The 24,493-nt window shown below is 46.4% G+C and overlaps 1 protein-coding gene across 1 annotated transcript in view; it reads left to right on the top strand.

Annotated features, from left to right (window-relative positions):
* SNX13 (sorting nexin 13) overlaps positions 1-24,493 on the top strand; it is a 1,298,295-nt gene that overhangs the window by 237,395 nt on the left and 1,036,407 nt on the right. The window contains 1 exon segment of the mRNA XM_044065560.1: positions 12,920-13,008. Within this exon segment, the coding sequence (XP_043921495.1) occupies positions 12,920-13,008 (89 nt within the window).

Genomic DNA, 24,493 nt, shown 5'->3' on the forward strand with positions numbered 1-24,493 from the left:
AGTGGAGCTTGACTTGCGGATATGCAGCAGTCCCATCAAAGCGGATTCCGAGGTCTCCTTATATGAGACAGAGGTCACCTCTGAGGAGCCTGTATGAAACTGAGTAGAGGAATAGGACTTTTAGCCTATCTGTGTATGGTAGATTTTTGAGGCCCTGGATTCTTCTAGTGAGGAGCCTCTGTGATCTCTCCAGCTGCTGCATGTGCTTTTTGAGGTACATGCCGAACAGGGCATTGTACTCAATAATGGGCTTTTAAGAGGAGAAGAATGCAGGGTGCTATGCTCTCCTTGCCCCTGGATGAGATATCTTTACTTATGAGGTGGGCCATGTAGAAAGCTTTCTGTACAACGGAAGCAACATGGTGGTCAAAAGTCAGATTGCTATCAACCTGGGTGCCCACATCCCTCACGACTGATTGCGTGCTTAAGACGTTGTTGTTGTTGTGATAATTTGTGGGGGCATCACTCTTCCCAAAGGGGATGATGATGCATTTTTTGGTATTGAGCTCGAGACCGTGTTTCTGGCACCAGTCACTTGTTCGGGTAAGATCCTCTTGGGAGTGTCCACATCACTAAGGGAATTGATTGACAGTGCCTAGCTTGTAGTCATCTGCAGATTTGGTCAGCCATAGCCCACTGGTTTTTGCCTGCATCTCAGAAAAGTACATCCCAAATAACAGAGACCCCAAGCCTTTTGGTATGCTGCTCATTACAGATCTACTGCTTGAGGTGTCTTGCCCTATTTTGGCTAGGTGGGTTTGGTCAGTGAACCAGTTAGCTACCCATCTGGTAACATACAGATTGATGCATAGTTGAGAGAGTTTATCTATTATGCCCGAGTGGGGAATAGTGTCAAAGGCTTTGGCTAGATCAGGGTAGGTGGTGTGCACCTTCTTCCCCTCATCCATAGCTTTGCTGACTGTCTCAGAGAAGTCAACCAAATTTAACAGACATGACCTCCCCTTGACAAAGCCAAACTGTGTGGGATCGAGTGTTTGGAGTTTGCCAATGTCCTTGTTAATGAGGTCCATGATGATCCGTTCCATGGCCTTGCAGATCAGGCTAGTTAGGCTGATGGGTCTATAATTTCCCAGATTGGTGGACACTCTACCTTTGTGCAAAGGGATGACAGTGGCTGTCCTCCACTCAGCTGTTACGAAGCCGGTACTCAGGCTTTGGTTGACTAGGGTGCCTATTGGTGCTGCATGTTCCAGCCTGAGTTCATGTAGGATGCAGTGTGGGATGTTATCGGGTCCCATGGCGGCTGTATTTTTTGCCTTTGAGAGAGCAGTGATGACCTTTTCCTTAGATATAAGGGGAAGGGGAAGGGGGCAGGTACTGCGGATGTCCTGATTTACTTATGGGGGACAGAGGGGTGAAGTGTTTGTTGAATCTGTCAGCCAGCAAGTTTGCTATATCTATGGCATTTGTATATGTGGTGTCCTTGACCACCAGTTCTGAACAGATCTGGGTGTTATCTTTGAGATTGTGGACATATGTGAAGAAGGCCTTATGATTGTCTCTAGTAGATGTGGCGAATTTGGGCTCAGTTTGCTTTGGAGTGTTTCACTAGGGCTCTTATTTGCTTGTTCAGGCTAAGGAGAGATTGCTTCCAGTTGGGCACTTGCTCCTTCTTGGTCCTGGACAGCAGTTTTTTCCTTTTGTTATAATTGCAGATGTCCACCAGACAGATTTACTCTTCCTTGCAGAGGATGATTTAGTCCTGTTTGGTATTCCTGATTCCATGCATCTGTATAAATGCTTGTGTAGTGCTTTGCTGTAGTTCTGTATACTGGTGCCAGTTCCTAGAGATGGGGAAGGGGCTGTGAAGCTGTTTATATCATCCCTCAGGAGGCTGTAATCATCTTTGGAGAAGTTTTTTTGTTTGACCCTAGCTAGTGGGTGGTCTGGGAAGATGGTGACCTTGAAAGTGACTGCGTTGTGGTTGCATCTTACAAGGGAGGATGATACCGCAGGGTGCTGCAGTGGTTGCTCGTGTTGTTTTATACCAAGTCCAAGATATTATCACCTCTTGTGGGGTTATCGACTAGCTATTCCAAGGCATTTGCATTGACAAAATCAAGGAATCTATGGACATTTGTGTTCTGGCATGAGTAGTTCTTCCATTCTGTGTTTGGGTGGTCAGTCACCCAGGATCCAGGGTAAAGGGTTGAATCTTGAAAGATTCAAAGAGGTCCAGATAGGTGGATTGGGCATCTTGAGTCAAATTTGTGGGCCGGTAGCTAGCTATGATTTGTATAGGGGTTTTGTCGATGGTTAACTGCACCTGGGGTGTCTACTGTGCGTCACACCTCCAGGATGGTATAACAATATATGTCTTTAATATATTTATGTATTTTATTTATTTAATATTTGTTTACTGGGAAAGTCCAACTTGGAACGAAGCCAATTTTCTGCAGATGCCTGGGGAGAAATGCTTCAGACGCATGTCTTTGACATTTGGGAGGAAACCGGAGCACCCGGAGGAAACCCACACAAATGCAGGGAGGACATGTAGACTCTACAGAGAAGGTGCACTCCAGCCAAGAATTGAACCAGAGAACCTCTTGCTGTGAGGAGACAACGCTACCACTGCACCATCCAAAATAACCACTAAGTGTGTTTGAACCCTGCACCTACTGCACGTAAGGCTGTCACAACAATTCGGCTACATGGTCATATATGTTGAAACTCGTCCTCCTTTGGCTTTGTTGCCCACAGTTTGGGGCCTGAATGTATGATAGGATGAGTAACCAGGTAAGGATAGGGTGCCGTACGCAGCTTTGAACTTGGTTTCTGTGACTGCATAGATGTCAGCATATTCCAGGGTTAAGAATGCTTGCAGTGAGTGCAGTTTCATGTTTAGACTCCTTGCGTTAAGCAGCATGACCTTTAATGTGCGTTTTGTTGAAATTTTTATGTTGGTAGTTTTAACCTAATCACTAGTGGTAGCGTTGTTGCCTCACGGCAAGAGGTTCTCCTGTTCGATTCTCGGCTGGAGTGCCTTCTGTGTGGAGTCTGCATGTCCTCCCCGCAGTCAAGTGGCCTCCGAAAGACATGTGTGAATGGGCATGCCTTCACTGAAGGTTGGGTGTCGGGCTGGCAACTCAGCACCATAAAAATCGACTGCCAATCATTAGCAGACCGGAGTTCCACTGTGGCGACCCCTAACCAGGAAAAGCCAAAAAGACAAACAACAACTTTTCCTAAAAAAAGGCACTATGGGGAAGGCAAGAGCCTTTGCCAGAAGCCTGAAGCCCAAGTCAAACAGATGCAGGCCATCTCTGGCAAAGCATTGGAGTCTTTATTATGTGATCGAAGAATCTCTTCTTCAAACACACAATAATTGACACGTATGCAGCGAACGGCCACGTCCTTGAGTTTTTTCCTCAGGAAAAATTCACATGGCCGTAAAATAAAAAAATTTAAAATACTAATTAAGTTGGGGGCTTCACCCCCCCCCCCCACACACCCCCTAACTAAATATACCAGCACCCGAGATTGCTCTATATTGAAGAAAAGGGCAATTCCCAATAACGACCAACTGAATTTTTTCCCTGAGGAAAAAATTAGAGGATGTGGCAGTTTGCAGTTTATTTATTTTTATTTTATTTATTTATTACATTTGTTAACTGGGTTAGTCTGTCTGGGTTCTTAGAAGCCCTTTTTCAGCAGAGACCCAAGGAGAAAAGCTCACAAAAAAAGTTTAAGTAAACAAATAGTAAGAACAAAGATAAACACAGATCGCATTTTAAGTGTACAAACTTCTGAAGTAATTGCATAACATGCAATAAAGGAATATATAGAATGGTTAGAAATACAATACGTATATGGAAATTTTCACATAGTATGACAAGAAACTAAGCAGAAATATGGTAAGACTAGGATCAATAAAATGCTGAACCAAGGTACTAGGCATGAAGTAAGTAAATATGCAGATAAAGTAGTGTGAACTTTGGAAGTTAATAAATAAATTAAAGAACAGTAATAAGGGATTATGGGAATTGAGTTGTAACACGAGCTAACTAGCATGGAATATGAAGGAAAAGAAGTATAGGTAGTAAGAGAGAGAGCTAAAAGTGATACAGTTAAGTTAGGTTATCCCTGAATGTTTCTTGGGCATTATTTTAGAGCATGAACATATCCAATTTGATAGGGAAACAAGATTTAAGCTGTTTCTTGAAGGTATTTTTGTCTTTAAGTTAAGGGCTAAAGGGAGTGTGTTCCAATTTTTTGCAACTGAGTGACAATAGAGTTTTTTTCCCAAAGGTTTTGTTTGGCTTGTGAACTTCAAGAAATTATTGATTAGTACTTCTTAGTGGGCATTGAGGAGTATAAAGTGTCAGAGAATTTGCATGGGATGGGCAGAATTTAGGATTGTTTAGTATATTGTGGGCTATAAGGAGTTGGGATTGAGGCATTAAGTTGGAAAATTCAAGCCAGTGCAAAGTCTTTAATGAGAGGCAGTGATGGGATTTGTAAGGTTGATTTGCAGCAAATTTGGCAACTTTGTTGTATGTGGTTTCTAGTTTAGATATTCGGTTACTCTCTAGATGGGTAAGAATAGGTGAAGCATAGAGTAGGGATGGTAAAAGCAGGGATTGGGCAAGGGATGGCCTGGATGCACAGGGAAGAAAGTTTTTGAGATGGGAAAGCAGACCTATTTTTTTTTTTTTTTTTTTTTTTTTTTTTTTTTTTTTTTTTATTGATTCATGAATGTGATGGTTGAATTTAAGATCTGAAGTAGGAACTTCATTTGTCAGCAACCTGTGGGATACGGATCCGATCTCGGATCCGAGCCGGCAACTTCTATCATAGCATAGATCCGAGCTCCTAGCTCCTCCCCCTCCTCCTTACCCATAATCCCCTGCCTGCCCTAACTGACCTCAGATCTAGTTTGCCGCTCTTCAAGCAACAGCTAGGTTCAGAGCCCTTGACGTTTTGTGAGAAAAAAAGTTTTGTATTTTTTTTCTTTCTGAGTGACTGGTTGTGTGTGTGGTAGGTTTACCCTTACTCCTTTTTATATCTTATATACTTTTGATTTAATTTAAGAATATTTCTCCCTCCCCTGCTGGTCATAGCGTGTGTGTGTGACTGAGTGTTAGGGGCGTAGTGAGTGTGCTTTTCTACAGTATGTCAGAGGCCCCAAAGGCAATTTTTTCGAAATGCACCGAGTGTGGTCACAAGCTTTCACCGGCTGATGGCACACTCGGTGCGTTAGGTGCCTTGGGGTTGAACACCTCTCTTCGGGTTGCGCGATTTACGCGGCGTTCAACCCCAGGGCACTCAAGGATCGAAGGTCGAAGCTAGTTCTGGCGGGCCTTCTACCCCCAGACTCTGCTTCGGCCTCTGGTGCTTCGGTGCCCTCTACCCCCCGGTAGCGGTCACTCCTGCCTCCCTTCCTCCGACCGGGACTCAACCTCCCGCTTCGGCTCCGGAGGATAGGGAGGCCAGGAAAGAGCGCGGCGGAGAAGCACCTTAAGCGGCGGGCCGAGGACTCTTCATCGGCCCCGCCCGCCAAGAGGGCTTCCCCGTCCAAGTCTTCTCGATCTCCTCCGATCCGATCCCCTTGTTTCTCCCCGGGACCCGAGGAGGAGGTGATCCGGTCTCTGTCGAGGTCATCGAGGCAACACTCCAGGTCTGCCTCGGTGGCCTCGTCGAGGTCCACTTTTTGCATGTCTGATGCGGATATGGGCTGGATAATGAGTAGATTCATCCAGGCCCAGATGCAGATGGGAGTGCTCTTGCCCCCCCCCCCTCTGGGGGGAGCTCGACCCCTTTTTTTGCTCCTATAGCTCCTTCTCCGACCCGCATTCCGGGCTCGGAGCCGAGCCACGTTGGATCCGGGGGTAGGTCGGAGCCGACTGTGCTGGGCACGTCGGCTCCGACTATTCCCTTGAGTTTGTCGGATCCGACCTCTCGGAGCCGTGGGCCGAGCTTCGGATCCGAGGGATTCGTGTACTTTCGGCTCCGTCCCAGTCGGAGCACACTGGTCCTTCGGATCCGATGTTCTCGGCACCGTGTCCGATCCCCGCTTCGGATCCGAGTGGGAGTCGGATCTCGGATCCGTCTGAGAGCGGCTCCCCCTCGGCTTTCGCTGCGGTGGAGAGGGCACTGTCGAGTGCTTCCAGGCCTTCGGTCCTGGCTTCGGCTCCCTCCCGCACTCCTTCTCATCTGGTCCTGGCTCCCCTCACCCAGCCCTCGGGGCAGCCTGCCTCAGCGCCTTTAGGAGTTCCAGTGGAACAGGATACAGCCCGTGCGGACTCCTCGGACAGCCCCCCCGAGGAGATTCCCCACAAGTCAAAGTGCAAAAGGAGGCACATGGACTACCCTGAGAGTCTCACAGAAGATACGGACTTGGATGAAGGGGAAGGCTCCCCTAGATCACCCCCTGAGGATGTCTCCTTTGGAGACATCATGGAAATGCTCAAAATCAGGGGTGGGTGGTCTGCCCCCAAGGCTTCCTCTAACGAGTCCGTATTCCTTGAGGCATTTGAGGCAGGACCATCTACCTCTTGGGTGTCCCCTCCACCCGACCCCCTGGTGGATCTCATATCCTCTAGGGCTTGGAAGGAACCGGACACCGTAGAGCCGATCCCCAAGCGCCCAGACAAAATTTTGAGCCCCCCTGCAGAGAGATCACATTGGAGGAGAGGTCCCCCTGTGGATGCCATGTTGGTAGCTGCAGCCACCAAGAAAGAGTTGGCTCAGGAGAGCCCCACGGTTCATCCTCCGAGCAAGGAGTCTCGCGCGATGGACCGTCTTGGGAAGCGGGCCTTCAGTTCAGCTACCTTCTCTATGAGGGCCTTGAACTACATGGCACACGTTATTAGGATGCAGCGGGATCTAATTAAGGAATACGCTGCTTCCCCCCCGGGGTCCATGTCGGAGGGAGACAAGGATTTGTACTCTTACCGAATGGCCACGCTCCACTCTATCTCTAATACCTCTATGCGGCTATTGTCTCATGCTACAGAGGGAGCCGCTAGAGCAGGCGGAGTCAGGCTTGTCATGAGGAGACAGGCCTGGCTCCGTCACTGTGACTTCTCGGAACCCTTTAAGGCGTCATTCGCGAATGCCCCTTTTGATGGTTCTGCACTGTTCGGCAAAACCGTTCGCGACACTCTTGTCCAGAGCGAGAAAGACGGGAAGACCTTGTCTGCCGTCGGAGTCTGCTTCTCTGCGCCCCAGAGGTCCTTTTCCAAGAACCAAAAGGGTCAGAAGAAGATGTGGTTCCGAAAATCGCATCAATCTCAGTCTGCTCAGGACAACCAGTCCTCTCGTGGCAGAGGAGGACAGGGGGGACGCCGCCCCAGAGGCAGAGGGGGTCAGAGGAATTTTGGGTCCAGAGAACCTTTCTCTGAGAGGCCCACGCAGAACCCCTGAGGGGTTTCCCGACTGCTCCACTCTGGAGGCAGTCGGGGCGCCAAGCACCTGGCAAAATGGGAGTCCATAACAACAGATCGCTGGGTGCTTCGTATTATATCCAGAGGTTACCTAATTCCCTTCATAGCCAACCCCAGAATCAGAAGCCTTCCCGACGTCCCACCCAGTCAAAAGAAGGCGGCTGCTGCAGAAATTCAGCAGCTTCTACAAAAAAGAACCATCCAGCCCGTCCCCCCAGATCAAGTCGGATCAGGGTTTTACTCCAGGTTCTTTCTGGTGCCAAAAAAGATGGGGGACTTGAGGTCCATCCTCGACCTCTCTCTCCTAAACCTGGCGGTACCCAAAGAAAAGTTCCGAATGGTCACGTTGCAGTCCGTCCTCCCCTTATTGCGGGAGGACGACTGGATGTGCTCTATAGACCTCCAGGATGTGTACTATCACGTTCTAGTGGACAGGCGTTCCAGGAGGTTCCTCCGCTTCCGGCTGGGAGCCAGTCACTTTCAATTCAGGGTCTTCCCCTTCGGTCTCACCTCAGCCCCCAGGGTGTTCACCAAGGTCCTAGTGGTAGTAGCGGCCCACCTGAGACTCCAGGGAATTCAGGTCTTTCCATACCTGGACGACTGGCTCCTCACAGCCCCAACAAGGCATCTACTTTGTTCAGGCAGGGACTATTTTCTCGGTCTGGCTCCACTATTAGGATTAACCATCAACATGACCAAATCCTCTCTCATCCCTACACAGATGCTAGATTTTATAGGGGCAAGACTGGATTCCAGACAGATGCTTGCGTTCTTGACTCCAGATCGGCTTCGGAACCTGATGTTACACGTGCACGCCATTCTTCAACTGCAAACTCCTTCAGCGGAATTGATTCTGAGGGCCCTAGGATCTATGGCGGCTGCAATCCCTCTGCTGCCATTGGCCCGGTTGAACATGAGGGTACTGCAGTGGGCCCTCCAGGTACAATGGTCCCTGTCTTGCAACCCTCTGTCTCACCCCATTTCCTTAAGCAAGGTTTGCAGAAAATCGCTCCTGTGGTGGCTCCAATCTCCCAACCTCCACACGGGATGTCCCTTCTCACTACCTCCACCAGTCGACACAGTGACCACGGACGCTTCTCGCCTGGGGTGGGGGTGGGGGGCATTTTTCAGGCAGAACAGTCCAAGGCACATGGAACGACGTAGAGACCTCTCTGCATATCAACGTCCTAGAGATGAGAGCGGTGCTTTTGACGTTGCAGGCACTACACAACTCTCTTCCGGTAGGGACAATTGCGGTACAGACAGACAACATGTCAGTAGTCTGGTACATCAACAAACAGGGGGGAACCAGGTCTTACCCCCTTTGCCACGAGGCCATGAGAGTGTGGGAATGGGCGATTTCCACCAACCGCTTTCTCATAGCAAAGCACATTCCGGGACGGTCCAACATTCTAGCAGACAGGCTCAGTCGTACTATCCTGACTCCTTACGAGTGGTCTCTCAACCACCGAGTCGCAGAGCAAGTATTTGCCCGATGGGGGCAACCTTGTTGCGATCGTTTTGCCTCTCCTTCAAACACGAAATGCAATGATTACTTCGCTCTGATCCCCCCTCCGGGAAGTCCCGAGACTCTCTAGTTCATGCTTGGCCTCCCGGTCTGCTTTATGCTTACCCTCCTCTACCCCTGATGTTGAAATTGTTACAGAAAGCCAGGCAGCTGGGGAGCAAAATGATCCTCATTGCCCCATTCTGGCCTCGTCAGACGTGGTTCCCTTACCTATGGTCTCACCTAGTGTATCCACCATGGATTCTGGATCCCATTCCGGATCTCATCTCTCATCCTCTCGGTCTTCCGACTCCGAACCTGGTCAACCTCAAGCTGACGGCTTGGTTGCTCCAGTTCCACTCCTCATAAGGACTCCCGGGATCTCATCACCAGTCAAAGCCATTCTTGTAGCAGCTCACAAGCCTTCCACCAGGAAGGTTTATCGGAGTAAGTGGAAATGCTTCACCATTTAGGCAGAACACCGTCGCTTAGACCCTTTTACAGCCCCGATATCATCGATTCTAGATTTTCTAACCTCTCTCTTTCACCAGGGGGCTAGTTCTTCTACAGTCAAGGTACAACTGGCAGCAATCTCATACTACCATGTGGGGCAAGAGTCTGGTCCTCTTATCACTTCCAAACTGTGTAAGACCTTCCTCAAGGGTACCTTCCTCCTCAGGCCTCCAGTTAAAGAGGTGGTACCTCCATGGGATTTATCCTTAGTCTTGCAGGCCTTGACTGGTCCCCCATTCGAACCGGCGGCCACGGTTGAGCTCAAATTTCTCTCTTGGAGGACCGCCTTTTTGGTGGCCATAACTTCAGCCAAAAGGGTATCGGAATTGCAAGCCCTTTGTGGCAAACCACCATATCTGGTTTTTCACCCGGATAGGGTTTACCTCAGAATCAACCCGTCCTTTCTACCTAAGGTATCTTCAGAAGCGAACATCAATCAATCCATCAGTCTCCCAGTGTTTTTCCCCAACTTTCATAACAAAGGAGTGTACAAGCTACATTCCTTGGACGTACACAGACAATTACGTTTTTATATCCATAGAACTGCTGGTCATAGGCAATCCGATCAGTTGTTTATCTCCTTTGCCAAAAGTAATTTCGGAAAATCAGTTTCTAAGGTTTCTCTCTCTAGATGGATCTCGAGTTGTATTCTTTTAGCATATCAGAGTTCTGGGAGGCCTGCACCTCAAGGAGTCCATGCTCATTCTACTAGGGCCGTTGCCACTTCTGCGGCCTTTCAAGCTAGGGTTCTACTGGATGACATTTGTTCCGCAGCCACTTGGGGCTTCATCTCACACCTTTATCAGCCATTATAAAATAGATGTTGTTTCCCGAGGTAGAGTGTCCTTTGGCTCTGCGGTGCTCCGGAATATCCTTCCATGAAGGCCACCCAAGACGTAGGTAGCTGGGGGCTCTGTCCCACAGGTTGCTGACAAATGAAGTTCCTACTTCAGATTAAGAAGTTATGTACTCACCATAACGTTCCATCTGAGTAGGTATCTTCATTTGTCTGCAACCATCCCCCCCTCCTTCCCCCTGACCGATTTGATCGCTCTTGTGTTATTAGCATATGTTCCCATTGGGACACCTGTTATCTGTTGTGCTATGGGGCAAACTTGATCTGAGGTCAGTTAGGGCAGGCAGGGGATTATTGGTAAGAGGGAGGAGCTAGGAGCTCGGATCTATGCTATGATAGAAGTTGCCGGCTCGGATCCGAGATCGCATCCGTATCCCACAGGTTGCAGACAAATGAAGATACCTACTCAGATGGAACATTATGGTGAGTACATAACTTCTTATTCATCAGTTATTGCTCCAAGGAGTTTTGTTTGGGTGTCAACTGAAATTTTAATTCCATTAAGGGATGTTATGGGAAAAATTCTGTTTTACATATTCCAGATTTTTAGGTAGGAAAAGTAGTAGCTTAGTTTTGCTCGAGTTTAGCAGGAGTTGATTGGATTGTAGCCAGTTTTCAACTGAGTGGAGTGAGTTTTGTGTAAGGGATTGAAGATTTACTATGTTGTCAACAGAGCTGATGATGGTCGAGTCATCAGCATACTGAATAAGATTGGCTTGGGGGCAGGATGAGAAAAGGTCATTGGTAAATACATTGAAGAGGAGAGGGCCCAATATTGATCCTTGTGGGACCCCTGTCCTAACTGCTAGAAAAGGGGGAGTAGGAAGAGTTCCATCTAACATTCTGGTGTCTATTAGTGAGGTAAATCACAGAACCAGGAGGTGGTGGAGTTGGTGTTTGAGAAGCCTAGTTGGAGAGTTTATGGTGAAGTATGGTATGAGATATGGTGTTGAATGCATTTGACAGGTCCAGAAAGAGGGCTGATACTATTTTGCTATTATCCCTGACTTGAGCAATGTTATTAGTAAAGGACACTATGTGTGGGGCGGAAGCCATGTTGAGTTGGTGTCAGTAGTTTTTTTTTTGTAGCAGATGATTAAGTACTTGCTTATGGATACACTTTTCCAGTATTTTGGAGAGAGGAGACAGTATGGCAATTGGTCTGAAATTGTTTGGCTCAGTGGAGTTTCCTCCTTTATGAAGAGGTACTACAAAATTTTTTTTCCAAATTTCAGGGACTTTGCCTTCTTTTATGGATATATTAATCAGGAGAGATATGGGGTAAGCTAGAGATGTAGCTGCATGTTAAAGGAATAATAGAGGAAGGTTATCAGCTGAGGGTGAACCAGGTTTTAGTTTAGTTAAGAGCAACTTGATATATAAGAGGTGGGAAAAGGTGATAGTGAGAATGAGAGTGCGGGTGAGAAAGGTGAATCAGAGGTGGATGAAGATGTAGATGGATTGAAAGATGTGCAGGTGGAGATGTTAGTTACAGTTAAGTTTTCAATGGTTTCAATGAAGAACTTATTAAGGAGGGTTGCTATTTCCAGAGGAGTCTTATCAGAATAAGGTGTGGGTGGGATAGGAGTACCACGTGAGAGAAGTTTATTGATAGTTCCACATTTTTTAGGATTACAGTTGGGATTAAATGAGGATTGGTAATAAGTCTTTTTATCAAGATTGATTTGTTTCTTAGCTGTGTTTCCAAGTTTCCTGTAAGAGATGAGGTTGGAAGAGGTATTATTGCCTTTCCAATCTCTGGACTTCATGAGTATAAGCGTAGTTTGTTAGCCATGGGGCATATCTGAATTTGATGTGAGTTTCCCTAGTGGGGGTAAGGGAGTTGAGGATGGATAGAAAGGTGTTGTTGAAGTATAGGACTGCTTCATCAAGAGTGAGATTAGAGAGACAGGACCAGTTTATACTAGAGAGGAGGTGTTTTTGTGAGTCAGGAGAATAGCTAGATAGATCACGGGTCACCTTATATTGTTGTGCTTTATGCAGGTGTTCAGAGTTTCTTTGAACTAGTAAAGGTAGGTGGTCACCTAATGTGTCTTGTAGAGTGGTTGGATTATGGTAATGTTGTGGGTGAGATTCTAGTATCCAATCAATAAGTGAACCAGTAAAGGAAAATTTATGAAGGTGGGTATGGGAAGAGATGAGCTGTGTGAATTCATACAGGTTGAGAGAGGTAGAAGGTGATTCTTTATTGATCTGCAGCCAGTCAATATTGACATCTCCTAGTATGATGGTTTCATAAGGGATAGTTTGATATCCACGGTAGAAAGTGTTCTAAAATGGGGACATTTTCAGGAGGGATATAAATTGATGCAATGGCAAGTTTTTTATGGTGGCTAAGTTTTAAGTCACTTAAAATTATCTCAGCTGGGAGAAAGTCAGTTATGGGAAAAAGAGATAGGGGAGACAGACAAGCAGTTAGAATACATGATTGCGACTCCCTCTCCTCTTTTTGAAAGTCTGTCATGCTTGAGGATATTGTAGCTAGGGGGAAGAATTTCAGAATTAGAAATACTTGGTTTTAACCAGGCTTCACACAAGGCAAGGGTGTTTGCGTTATGTTTAGTGATCCAAGCATGAAGTATGTTGTTTTTTTAACTATACTTTGAATATTTATAGATGAAAGGGTGAGACTTTTTTTGGGAATAGTAGTAGTAATGGATGATGGAGAGGTGGAAGAGAGCACAGAGGTGGTAGTGGTACTGAAAGTATTTTGAGGAGAATTGTTAGGACCTGGGTTGGGGTGGACATCTCCTGATAGTAACAGGTTGGATAATATGAATTTATTGGAGAGATTGGGTGCATGTGTGGATATTAGTTTTTGTGGTCGACATGCTGTTTAGGTGTAAGAAAGTATTTAAATCTATGTGTGGCAATAATGGTGAAGTTAGGTGGGAGAAATGTGAGTAAAGGTAGATGTGTTGTGGTTTGGAGATAAAGTGAGTGTGGGTGATTTGGTGTGTATAACAGTAGTGCTTTGATAACATGTGAGAACTGAGAGAAAGTGTAATGTATTTGAAAGGAGAAGGAGAAATAGTATACTAAGAATAGGCATGTTAGTAATTAGAGTAGTGTGAGATAGATGAGATTGTTCAGAGGGTGATGAAAGACTGTAGGAAGAGTGTAAGTACTAAGGGGGTGGGGATGGGGATTTAAAGAGGTGTGGGTGTGTTGTGTTGTATGATTGGCTAGTGAAATGTGTGGAGGAGGTGCGGCTAACTATAAAGGAAATTGAGTCAGGGGTGGGCGGGAATTGGGGGCAGGGTAGGGGAGCAAAGTGAGCCCAAGTGATAGTGAGGGCGAACGCAGCAGGCTGCACAAAACCAGATGGAACTAGCCCAGGAAAATCAATCAGCCAGGTTACTTCAGATATGGTAGTTTGCAGCACTTTTACTATTTGCAAATAACTTCTGTGTCTCTGGGTTTGGTTGTAAACACATTTGTAGGCTTTGCTCCAATTGGTTTCCCCACTCAAATAAACTAAGTTGCTTCCAATAAGGAGTAATGGTCACAACCTGTGTGTTTGATTTATTTTAAAAATGAACAGTGAGACCTAAAAGCAGCTGCTGATTGATTTAAAAGTAATGCTGCCACCTAATGGTATAGCTTGGAAAAAAGTCTACATTGCGGGGGGGGGGGGTCGAGCCAGTTGTCCTTGCAAGTGTGCACTACCTTTACAGCAGATTAAAAGCTTAAGGATATATCCACATTAGCTATGTGGAGTGTTTGTTGCCTATATTAGTAACAATCATTGATTCTTTCTGATGGTATGTACATTTACTTCTGAAACATTTATCCTCAAATGTTTAGGTTGATGCTTGCCTAAACAGCTTCAGGTTGCAATTGAGGGGACTTCCTGTGGATGAAGCTAACTGTGGAAACTGTTCTGTAAGGGAAGAGACAATATAAGAAATATTATAAATATTCGGTGGCTGAAAGTAGTGTACTAGAGTTAGATAGAATATGAGGAGTTAGTTGCACAATGCCTAAATAGCTTGTAGCTACTAAGCTGAGTTTCAGACATTTAACATAAGTACAATGTTTAGAATTCAGTTAGCTTTTCTGTATGGTTGGCAGGTAACAAAGACAGCATTAATAACTCGTACAGAGCAGAGAGCCTTTCAAGAAATGAAAACCAAGTTTCCTTCAATCAAGCAAAAACATACTGGCTTTTAAATCACTTTCTTTTAGCATAGTAACAACTTTAGTAGCTATGCAAGTGCTTGCAGGGTTCAGCTGTTACCGCACGTTATATAATATGGAGTAACACACACACTCTGTACAAGATCAGGAAGTCTAGGGCATATTACTGGAGTAATAGGAGCATGCAAGATATTTTAAGGAGATGGAAGGCTGCACTGAGTGAGGGGGGTGGACTACAGAACAGAGAACACTTTCCGTCGGCAGCCTTAACTCAGAGTCCCATTCACATCTGCTAATTTATTAAATAAGTATATGCTAGTAGCTAAAAACATAGAAGCTGCAAATTACATTTATGCACTTATGAAAGTAGCAGTCACACCCCAGCTGTTATCTGACTAAAGCTTGTGTTGCTAGATGTAGGCAGCTACCAGTAAAACATTGTAAACTACTAGTTCTCTATAAAAAAGAATCCTCTTATTTTATGGGCAAATAATTGTGATTTAGCAAGTGCTCACATCAGCTAATCCTTTAACAAGCCCTCCTTTGTAAACTCTAACACATAGCAAGTCAGGTAGAGTCAGTCAGCCACATCGGTCTGTAGCATTAACATACACAAAACAAAAGCAGTATGACTACTGTTACAGGGTAAACCAACATTAACAGCCACAAAATACAGGCACAATAATAACTGTTACGAGGTAAACCAGTTTTATAAAAGCAAGTTTAGTGGCAATATACATAAATGCAGTACTTTACTGGTGTGCACACTTAGCTGGGGACTGTTAGTTCCTTGCTGGGAGGATAGGATTTTAAATATGGTGCCTTGTAGCTACCCCAGGAAAATGACTTAGCCAGGTTACTTCAGGTATGGTAGTTTACAGCACTTTTACTGTTTGCAGATAACTTCTTTGTCCCTGGGTTTTGTTGTTATTAGCAAATGCGTAGGTTTTGCTCCAATTGGTTTCCCAGCTCAAATCAATACACTGCAGGGGGGTGGGGGTTAAGCCAGTTGTCCCTGCAAGTGTGCACTACCTTTACAGCATTCACTGTATATGTGTCGATTATTATGTGTTCGAAGAAAAGATTCTTTGATCACATAATGTAGACCCAAGCATTGTGGTCTGTCGATCATATATTCCCAGGCTGTCAGGTACTGGATCCCCCTAGAACGACACCAGAAACTTAAAACACTTGTTAGTCAGCCATTTTGTGTTTGTATTGAGGCATCATTCTGGGTGATGGTAGAATGCTGCTTAAGGCTATGGACATACCTGCCTGGGACACATGTTCAGCGAGTTTCTCGGGTATCTACAGTTGTGGTAAGTTAACACACTATTGTCAGCTGTTTCTTTCTGCCACAAGGTTCTGATTCTCATGGCAATGATAATTTTCCTAATTTCATTTGACAGATATCAGTTCTTCAGTGGATATTCTGGTTTTGCTGGCGTTTGGATGTGGATTCACTGTCTTAACATGTATAAATCTCAAGGGTTTGTTTTTGGCATTTTCTACAGTGGTTTCTTCCATATATCTTAGAGCAGTCTCTCCCTCCCCCCTTTTTCTCAAGTGTGACTGTCACTATGGATTCTTCTTTCCCTTTGATGGGGGCTGCCTTGTTGGAGAAAACTGTAAAAAGATTTTGCAAGAAGTCACCTCTGCACGTCTCTGCTCTGTAGATGAGGTGATCCTCCTCATGTTGTAGGCTCGCCAGAGCCTCCTTCCCCAGAATGCCAGTGCCTTCCACTAAGACAACACAGCAGCATTTTGGTATGTATTAAGCAGGGATGGATTTCATTCCTTGTCCCTGTGTCAAGAAGCCTGCGAGGTTCTGGGACTAGGTTATATTGACCTGTTGTTTCCAAAAACAATGCATATCTCCAGTCACGCCAATTCTCCATTAGTGGTGGATGCCATCTTCTGTCACTGAGGAGGGTCTTGCTACAGCAACTTCTATGCATCTCAACCAGTGGCAAATGCAGCAGCTATTTCTTTCTCATCGCTCTACATGGGGAAACTTCCTTGGATGCTGTAGTGCAGCAGTGACCTCTTTGTTTTTATTACACCTTTTTTAAAATTTCCCCATATAATGTAATTTCATCTCAAAGTCAAATAACACAAGACAAAGCTCATTGACAATGTGACTGTACTGATCCAAGCAAATGTGGATTTCCCCTGCTGTGCTCTCATTTTCTTCAGACCCCCTAAAAATATGTTATGCCATCCATCTGGCAAGTCTCTTCTGGACCTCTAATCCATCTAATTAACTGCGTAGTTTCTGCAGTCCTTCTGGTGGCCAGGTATCCTGCTTAACATGCTAGCATAGTCCAGGTCCTCAAAACTGCTCAAAAGCCACCTTCTAGAAAGGTTTACAGGAGGAAATGGAAAACAATTCCCATTGTGGACTGCTAACCCAAGGTGGTGTTTTTCTTTTTTTTAGCCCCTGTTCTTATATCACTGCAGTTTTTTTATTGTATATCTTTCTCCACACTGCATGCTGATGATTGAGTCTCCCCAGTGGTGCATAATCCCATTTATTCGTGGGTGGCATGGATCTCCCCTCATATCTCCCAGGGTGGGAGCCTATGTGGGGGTCTGCCATCCAGATATAAATTGGGGACATTGTTCTCTTGCCAGTATCTAAGTAATGACAGCATTTTTGTAGTAAGGTCCTAACTCCACCCCTGTTGGTGATGTGCATGCTTGCATCACCACAAGAAAGGCCTGTGCTTCCTCCACATCCCCTCATGTGCACTTCTTCATATATAGACAGGAAGCTACATTTACCAGTTTGGACAGCCACAGTACATGTCTTTACCCACAGTGGCCCTTGCTTTGCTTTTTTTTTTTAATCCATTATAGTGTGCACCAGCCTGTTGCACAGCAACCAGACTATCTTCATTCCAGACCTGGAGTCAGAGCAGAACCTAAGAGCTTCATAGGGCTTTGAGCTGCTGATTGCTTTCACAGGGAATTTTTTTCATGTATGACCTACCCTCTGGTCTACCGTACATAACATGTTCACCAGTTTAGATTCAAGGGCTACTTTCCTTGAGACTTCTAAAATGGCTGCACACTGAGTAACAGCTTAATTTCAGCTCTCCCAGTGTGAAAACAGAAACTCAGAAAAGAGAGCAGTGAATTTGTTCTTGTGGGTAAATTTCAATAACTGTCTAGTAAGTGTACTACTTGGATACCAGCAAAAAGAAAGTTGGATAACCTAAGAAAATCAGTCACAAAAGGTGAGGAGAAAACACTGGTTGATAAGAATCCTGCAGCTGTTAAACAGCAGATGTTAAGTTGTCAATCTCGCCTTCATTCTTGCTTGATGGGTTCGGAGCCGATCCCTCGGCTCCGACTCGGCACTTGCTAAGCTCGAGAGTCACTTTTACCAGCTCGAGGCAGCCCCATATCCCATGATGCAAGGCGGTAAGTACCCAGATCTCGTTTGCCGCTTCGCTTATGAGGTCCTCCTTTTACCAGCTCCTGGTAAGTGATTTACTACTTTGATATTTTAGCCCTGTTTTACTAAAAACCCTTTAAGTTTTAGTTTTAAGTTAATTTTAAAGATTTTTTGACAGAAATTTCCCTGTCTCTTCTTATTTTTTAGTCAACTTTACCCATCCCATCCCCCCCCTGTTAGGGTGTGTGTGTTTTTTTAGTTATACCTTTTTGGTGTATCTAATTTAATTTAATTCTTTGACTGGTGTGTGTGTGTGTTGTGTACACCATGTCAAAAGAGAGGGTCTCAGGCTTTAAGAAGTGTGACTCGTGCTGTCAGAAGATGTCTCTGACAGACGGTCACACTTCTTGCCTGTATTGCCTGGGGCCTCTTCACCTGCAGGACTCCTGTGCTATATGTCATTCCTTCAGCCAGAGAGTCCTGCAGGAAAGAAACAAACTAATTCTTAGGGGCCTTCTTAAGCCGGAGGGCTCTCCGGCTAAGTCGGCCATCCAAGTCTGCCAAATCTTCCAAGGCCCAGGCTTCTGTGTCAAAGCCTGCGGCCTCGGCTCTGACTCGTTCTGAGTCGAGATCGGCTCGGCTGGAGCCGATTCTGGCAACTAAGCCTTTGGCACCGATGGCTATCGGTGCCGATTCTGCATCGTCCACTTCAGTGTCGGCTCCGATCGGTTCCGACCACCATGTGGCACAGGCATCGGTGTCGGCTCGATCGGCTCCGACACCGTTACTTTGTGGCTGTATCGGCTCCGGCTGGAGCCGATGCATCGAGGCTTCCTGTCGGCTCCGATAAGTTGTCGGCTCCGACAGGTTCTATAGTTTCATCGGTTCCGATGGCTCCTTCCAGGAAGAGGTCGAGGTCTCCTTCTTTGGAGCCGATACTTTCGGCTCCGGCTTCACCTCTCCTTTCGGAACGGAGCCATCGGAGCCGATCTTCAAGGTCGTCCAGGCTTTCTGACCATGACTTAGAGAGAGTGGTCAGTAGATTACTTAAGTCACAGGCACTGGCCCAAATGTTACATAGTCCGTCTAACAGACGACTATTGGTCCACACCCCGTTACAGTTCCTCCTTCAACTCTACCCCAGAGCTTGGAGTTGGAGTCTTCGGGAATGGTTACTGCTACGGCTGGAGGACAGATACCCCCTTCTGTTCCTTCAGCCTCTACTCTTATCTCCTCTTCGAGACCTTCCTTAGAGGGATTCGGTGGCCGGGCTTCCGTGGTCTCCTCCGAGGGGGTGAGTGGCATCGGACCCTTGTCCGAACCCGCTCTTCCCATTGGAGCCTCGGCCTTGGTGAGCTCGGCTCCGACATCTGCCTCGGAGACTTCCCTTCGGTGGTCCCTGGAGTTCCTAGTTCTTGAACGGGTTCTCTCGGACCTGCCTGGGAGGGAGCATTCGAGGTGATGAAGAGTGTGCTGGCCACTGGTATCAGTCAGCAGTCTGTTCCCTTAGCTCCTCCCTCTATAGTGCCTGTTGACATCTCTGCCACTTCTCTTGCTACAGGACCCAGAGATCCTCCGCCTCAGGTTTCCCCATTGGGAATTTCCCCTCTTCCGAGGATTCTCCTGATGTTTCGGGAGATCCTCCTAGGAAGAGGACTTGTAAGAGGAAACATGTAGACTCCCGAGTCTATCACTTCAGATACTGACTTTGATGAGTCAGAGGGATCCCCTAGATCCCCTCTGAGGATGTCTCCTTCTCAGACATCCTAGAACTCCTTAAACAGAGGGAAACTGGCCCACCAACAATCCCTCTGAGGATGAGTCAGTATCGTAGAGGCGTTTGGATCTCGGCCCTCCACCTCCTGGGTGTCTCCGCCTTCGACCCCTTATGCAGGTTATTGCCCAAGGCGTGGGCAGTTCCTGACTCTGTAGAGCCAGTCCCTAGGAGGCCTTCAAAATTTATCACTGCCCGTGTGACAAGCAATTCCTCACTAAGGGTGTCCCCGCTGATGCCATGGTGGTGGCTGCTGCCACCAAGAAGGAACTTGCAGATCCTTCCGTGCCGTCCATCCTCCTAATAAGGACTCTAGGACCATGGATAGGTGCAGTGGCGGATGTTTTCCTCAGCGACCTTTGCTATGCGTTCGCTGAATTACCTATGTCACTTCACCAGACTCCAGAGGGATATCCTTAAGGAGCTGGGTGAAGTAGTACAGGATCCTACAGCTGCAGGGGCTCAAGAAAAATTGCTTCGCAGCTAGGAACCCTTAATTCCATTGCAAACTCCTCCATGCGGCTAATATCATATGCTGCTGATGGAGCGAGTAGAGCCGCAGGTACAGGCGTGGCTCTTAGACGCCAAGCCTGGATGCGGCTATGTGACTTTGCAGATCCCTTTAAGGCGTCCTTCACAAATTCTCCCTTTGATGGGTCAGCTTTGTTTGGCCCTCAGGTGAAGGAAACTTTGACCAGGTGCAAGCAGGACGGCAAGACTCTTTCTGCTGTAGGAGTCCGTTTTTCCACCCCTTCTAGACCTTACCCCAAAGGACAGAAAGGTGGCAAAATGTGGTTCCGCAAATCCCAAGGAGTCACGCCAGATTCACGTGGTCAGTTTACCCCTAGAGGCAGAGGGGGTAACAACAACAGACGCCGCTCTAGAGGCAGAGGGGGTCCAAAAACCAGGGAAACAGAGAGCCTCTCTCTGACAAGCCCTTTCAGCATCCCTGAGATGTTGCCCGGCTGTCCCTCCTTGGAGGCAGTCGGGAAGATTATCACTGTACCCAGAAGCCTGGCATTCCCTCACTCAAGACAGATGGGTACAGTCGATCATATCCAAGGGTTACATAATTCCTTTCGAGGAAAGTCCTTTTCCCTCAAATTCCCTTCCAGATGTACCACCCGGTCTAAGGGAAATTGCAGAGTTAGAAGTCTCAAAACTACTGCAAAAAAGAGCCATTCAGCCAGTTACAAAAGACCATTCAGAGCCCGGAATCTACTCAAGGTTCTTTTCGGTCCCCAAAAAGACGGGAGACTGGAGACCAATATTGGATCTCAGCAGACTCAACAAGTCTGTGAGGAAGACAAGATTCTGAATGGTCACTCTTCACTCAATTCTGCCCTTCTTACAGAAGGACAACTGGATGTGCTCAATAGATCTTCAGGATGCGTACTATCACATAAAAATTCACAGACGCTCCAGGAGATTTCTCCGCTTTCGGCTGGGGTCCAGTCATTTCCAGTTCAGAGCCCTGCCCTTTGGTCTCACTACAGCCCCCAGAGTGTTCACCAAATGCATGGCAGTGGTCACGGCTCACCTGAGACGTCAGGGATTCCAGGTGTTTCCGTATATCGACGACTGGCTCCTTTCAGCCACCACCAGGCATCAGCTTATTCAAGCCAGGGATTACACAATAAAGCTTTGTACTCTTTTGGGCATCTCGATAAACTTCGAAAAATCATCCTTATTGCCCTGCCAGTCTATTACTTTCATAGGCGCAAACTTAAACACTGTTCGGATGTCAGCTACCCTTACAGATCAAAGAGTTTCAGACATTCAAAGTCATGTCAGGATCATTCTGGCCAACAAGAAAATACAGGCCAGAATGGTTCTAAAGGTATTAGGCCTCATGGCTGCGGCCATTACTCTTCTTCCTGGCTCGATTCTACATGCGCCTTCTTCAGTGGATGCTGTTCACACAGTGGTCGTACCAACAACTTCCAATGCGTCACCAGATTCTGGTGACACAGACTTGCAAAGATCATCTTGCTTGGTGGATCACATCTCCTCAGGTTCACCAAGGCAGGTACTTTGTACCCCCATCCCGATAGCCACTGTCATCACGGATGCCTCCTGATCGGGTGGGGGTCATTATCAGGGCAGGATGGTTCATGGGACGTGGCAGCCGTTCGAGTACCATCTGCACATAAATGTCCTGGAGATGAGAGCAGTGCTTTTAATGTTGCAAGCCCTCAACGACTTTCTTCCCGTAGGGACAATTGCAGTCCACACAGACAACATGTCTGTAGTTTGGTATATCAACAAACAGGACGGAACCAAGTCCTACCCCTTGTGTCGAGAAGCGCTCAGACTATGGCAATGGGCGATCTCCTCTCATCGGTTTCTGGTAGCAACGCATATCCTTGGGAAAACCAACATTGTAGCGGACAGATTGAGCAGAGCTATTCTCATGCCTCACGAGTGGTCTCTCAAGCAATCTATAGCGGAAGAGATATTTCTGGAATGGGGTCGTCCATGTTGCGATCTTTTTGCTACTCCCCAAAACAGCAAATGCCCAGACTTCTTCTGTCTCTTCCCTCTACCAGGCCATCCCCCCAGAGACGCTCTGACCCAGGATTGGCCCCAGGGACTTCTTTATGCCTTCTCTCCATTTCCTCTGATCCCTCAAGTTATCCAGAAAGCTACCGTTTTGAGAGCCAAATTGATTCTCATTGCCCCTTACTGGCCTCGACAAGTTTGGTTTCCGTTCCTCCATCGTCACCTTTTGGTGCAGCCGTGGCATCTGGACCCAGTGCCAGATCTTCTGATTCACCAATCCGGGCAGCTGCACCGGTCTATTCTTTCTCTCAACCTCACAGCATGGTTGCTCCACTTCCTTCCTTAGCCAGGCTTCCTTTGATCTCTAACCCAGTTAGAGACATCATAGTAGCTTCTTTAAAATCCTCTACCAGGAGGATTTATACAAGCAAATGGAAACGTTTCTCTTATTGGGCTAAGGCCAAGAATATTGATCCTTTCACTGCCCCTGTTCAGGCAGTTCTGGACTTCTTAGCAGAGATTTTTCATGCAGGCTCCTCTTCTTCCACAGTCAGAGTTCAATTGGCTGCTATCTCCAACTTTCATGTCGGAGTCGCAGATCATAATATTATGTCCCATAGGCTCTGCAGGGCCTTCTTGAAAGGAATTTTCCTACTAAAGCCTCCAATCAGGAATCCTCCTCCTCAGTGGGATCTAAATTTAGTGCTGATATCCTTGATTCTTCCCCACTTCGAGCCAGCTGTTTCTTGCTCCCTGAAATTTCTTTCTTGGAAAACTTTATTCCTAGTGGCTATTACATCGGCCAGGAGGGTGTCTGAACTTCATGCTCTATCGGTTCGACCCCCCTATTTGGTTTTTCACAAGGACAGAGTGTCATTGAGAACTAATCCGACCTTTCTGCCTAAGGTCGCCTCAAAAACCAATTTGAATCAATCCATTGATCTCCCTGTATTTTTCCCGAACTATTCAGACAGAGCCGAACAAAAATTACATTATCTTGATGTCCACCGTCAACTCAGATATTATTTGGACAGAACAAAAAAATTTAGGAAATCTGATCAACTTTTTGTTTCCTATGCGGATAATAAGAAAGGCCTTCCTGTTTCTAAAGTAACCTTGTCTAGATGGCTTTCTTCGGTCATCTCTGAAATTTATCTGCTCAGGGGAAAACAGCTGTGCTCAAAACCTAAAGCACATTCAACTAGGAGCTTAGCTACTTCTACAGCCTTTCAAGCTAGACTTCCTCTAGACACTATTTGTGCAGCGGCCACTTGGGCCACTCCTCATACTTTTGTTTCCCACTACAAATTGGACTTGGCCTCCAGGGACAGAGCCAGTTTTGGCTCTACAGTCCTCAAGAGTCTGTTCCATTGAGCCACCCAGGATAGAGGTGCTAGGGGCCGGTCCCATCAAGCAAGAATGAAGGCGAGATTGACAACTTAACATTAAGAAGTTATGTACCTACCATAACGTTCCATGTTAGTTGTCTTCTCTCGCCTTCTTTCTTGCAACCCTCCCTCCTTCCCCCAGGCCTGGACAGACCTTGTTATAAGAAATTATTATGCTGAAGACCATTCAGACCTGGTCTTTCTTCCATCCTGTAAGTTTTCTTTCTTCCTTTGGAAGTGTTTTTATGCTTGGTGCTATTGCCCTTTGTCATCAAACGAGATCTGGGTACTTACCGCCTTGCATCATGGGATATGGGGCTGCCTCGAGCTGGTAAAAGTGACTCTCGAGCTTAGCAAGTGCCGAGTCGGAGCCGAGGGATCGGCTCCGAACCCATCAAGCAAGAAAGAAGGCGAGAGAAGACAACTAACATGGAACGTTATGGTAGGTACATAACTTCTTATTCGAGCTCAACCTTTGGTGCAAGACATGACTTTGGTAATCTAGAGGAAAAAATGAAACATTGAAGGATATATCAACTGCAATAAAAGGCTGGAAAATGAAAAGCTTTAGACAGATATTCAAATTGAGGTGACAAAACTGCTAAAATCAGAGGTCAAATTGAAAAAAAGGCTGGCTAAGTATGAGACTGCTCAAGAAGAGATGTTTCAAAAATGACAGAACAAGAGGACAGAGCACATAGTGAAAACCTGAGATTTTCTGCTGTATGAGAGAAACTGGAATTAACAAACTGTATTAATTGTATGAAAGCACAAATAAGCAACTGGACCAGTATTCCACAGCAGTTGCTGTTACTTGAAAGGATGCATCATGTGCATGCTCCAAACCTGGCCATGTGAAGCAACTTAGACATTTTAGAGTAAAGATGAAATCCTGCCAGCAGAAAGAGTCAATTGTGACAAAACTGTGGCAGAAGGGCAAATTACTTAAAAGTTGGAGACAGTGGAGTGTGGGAAATGGCTACTCG

This window comes from Protopterus annectens, chromosome 3.part0 (genome assembly GCF_019279795.1).
Source record: "Protopterus annectens isolate FY-2018-M chromosome 3.part0, PAN1.0, whole genome shotgun sequence".
Classification (NCBI taxonomy): Eukaryota; Metazoa; Chordata; order Ceratodontiformes; family Protopteridae; genus Protopterus; species Protopterus annectens.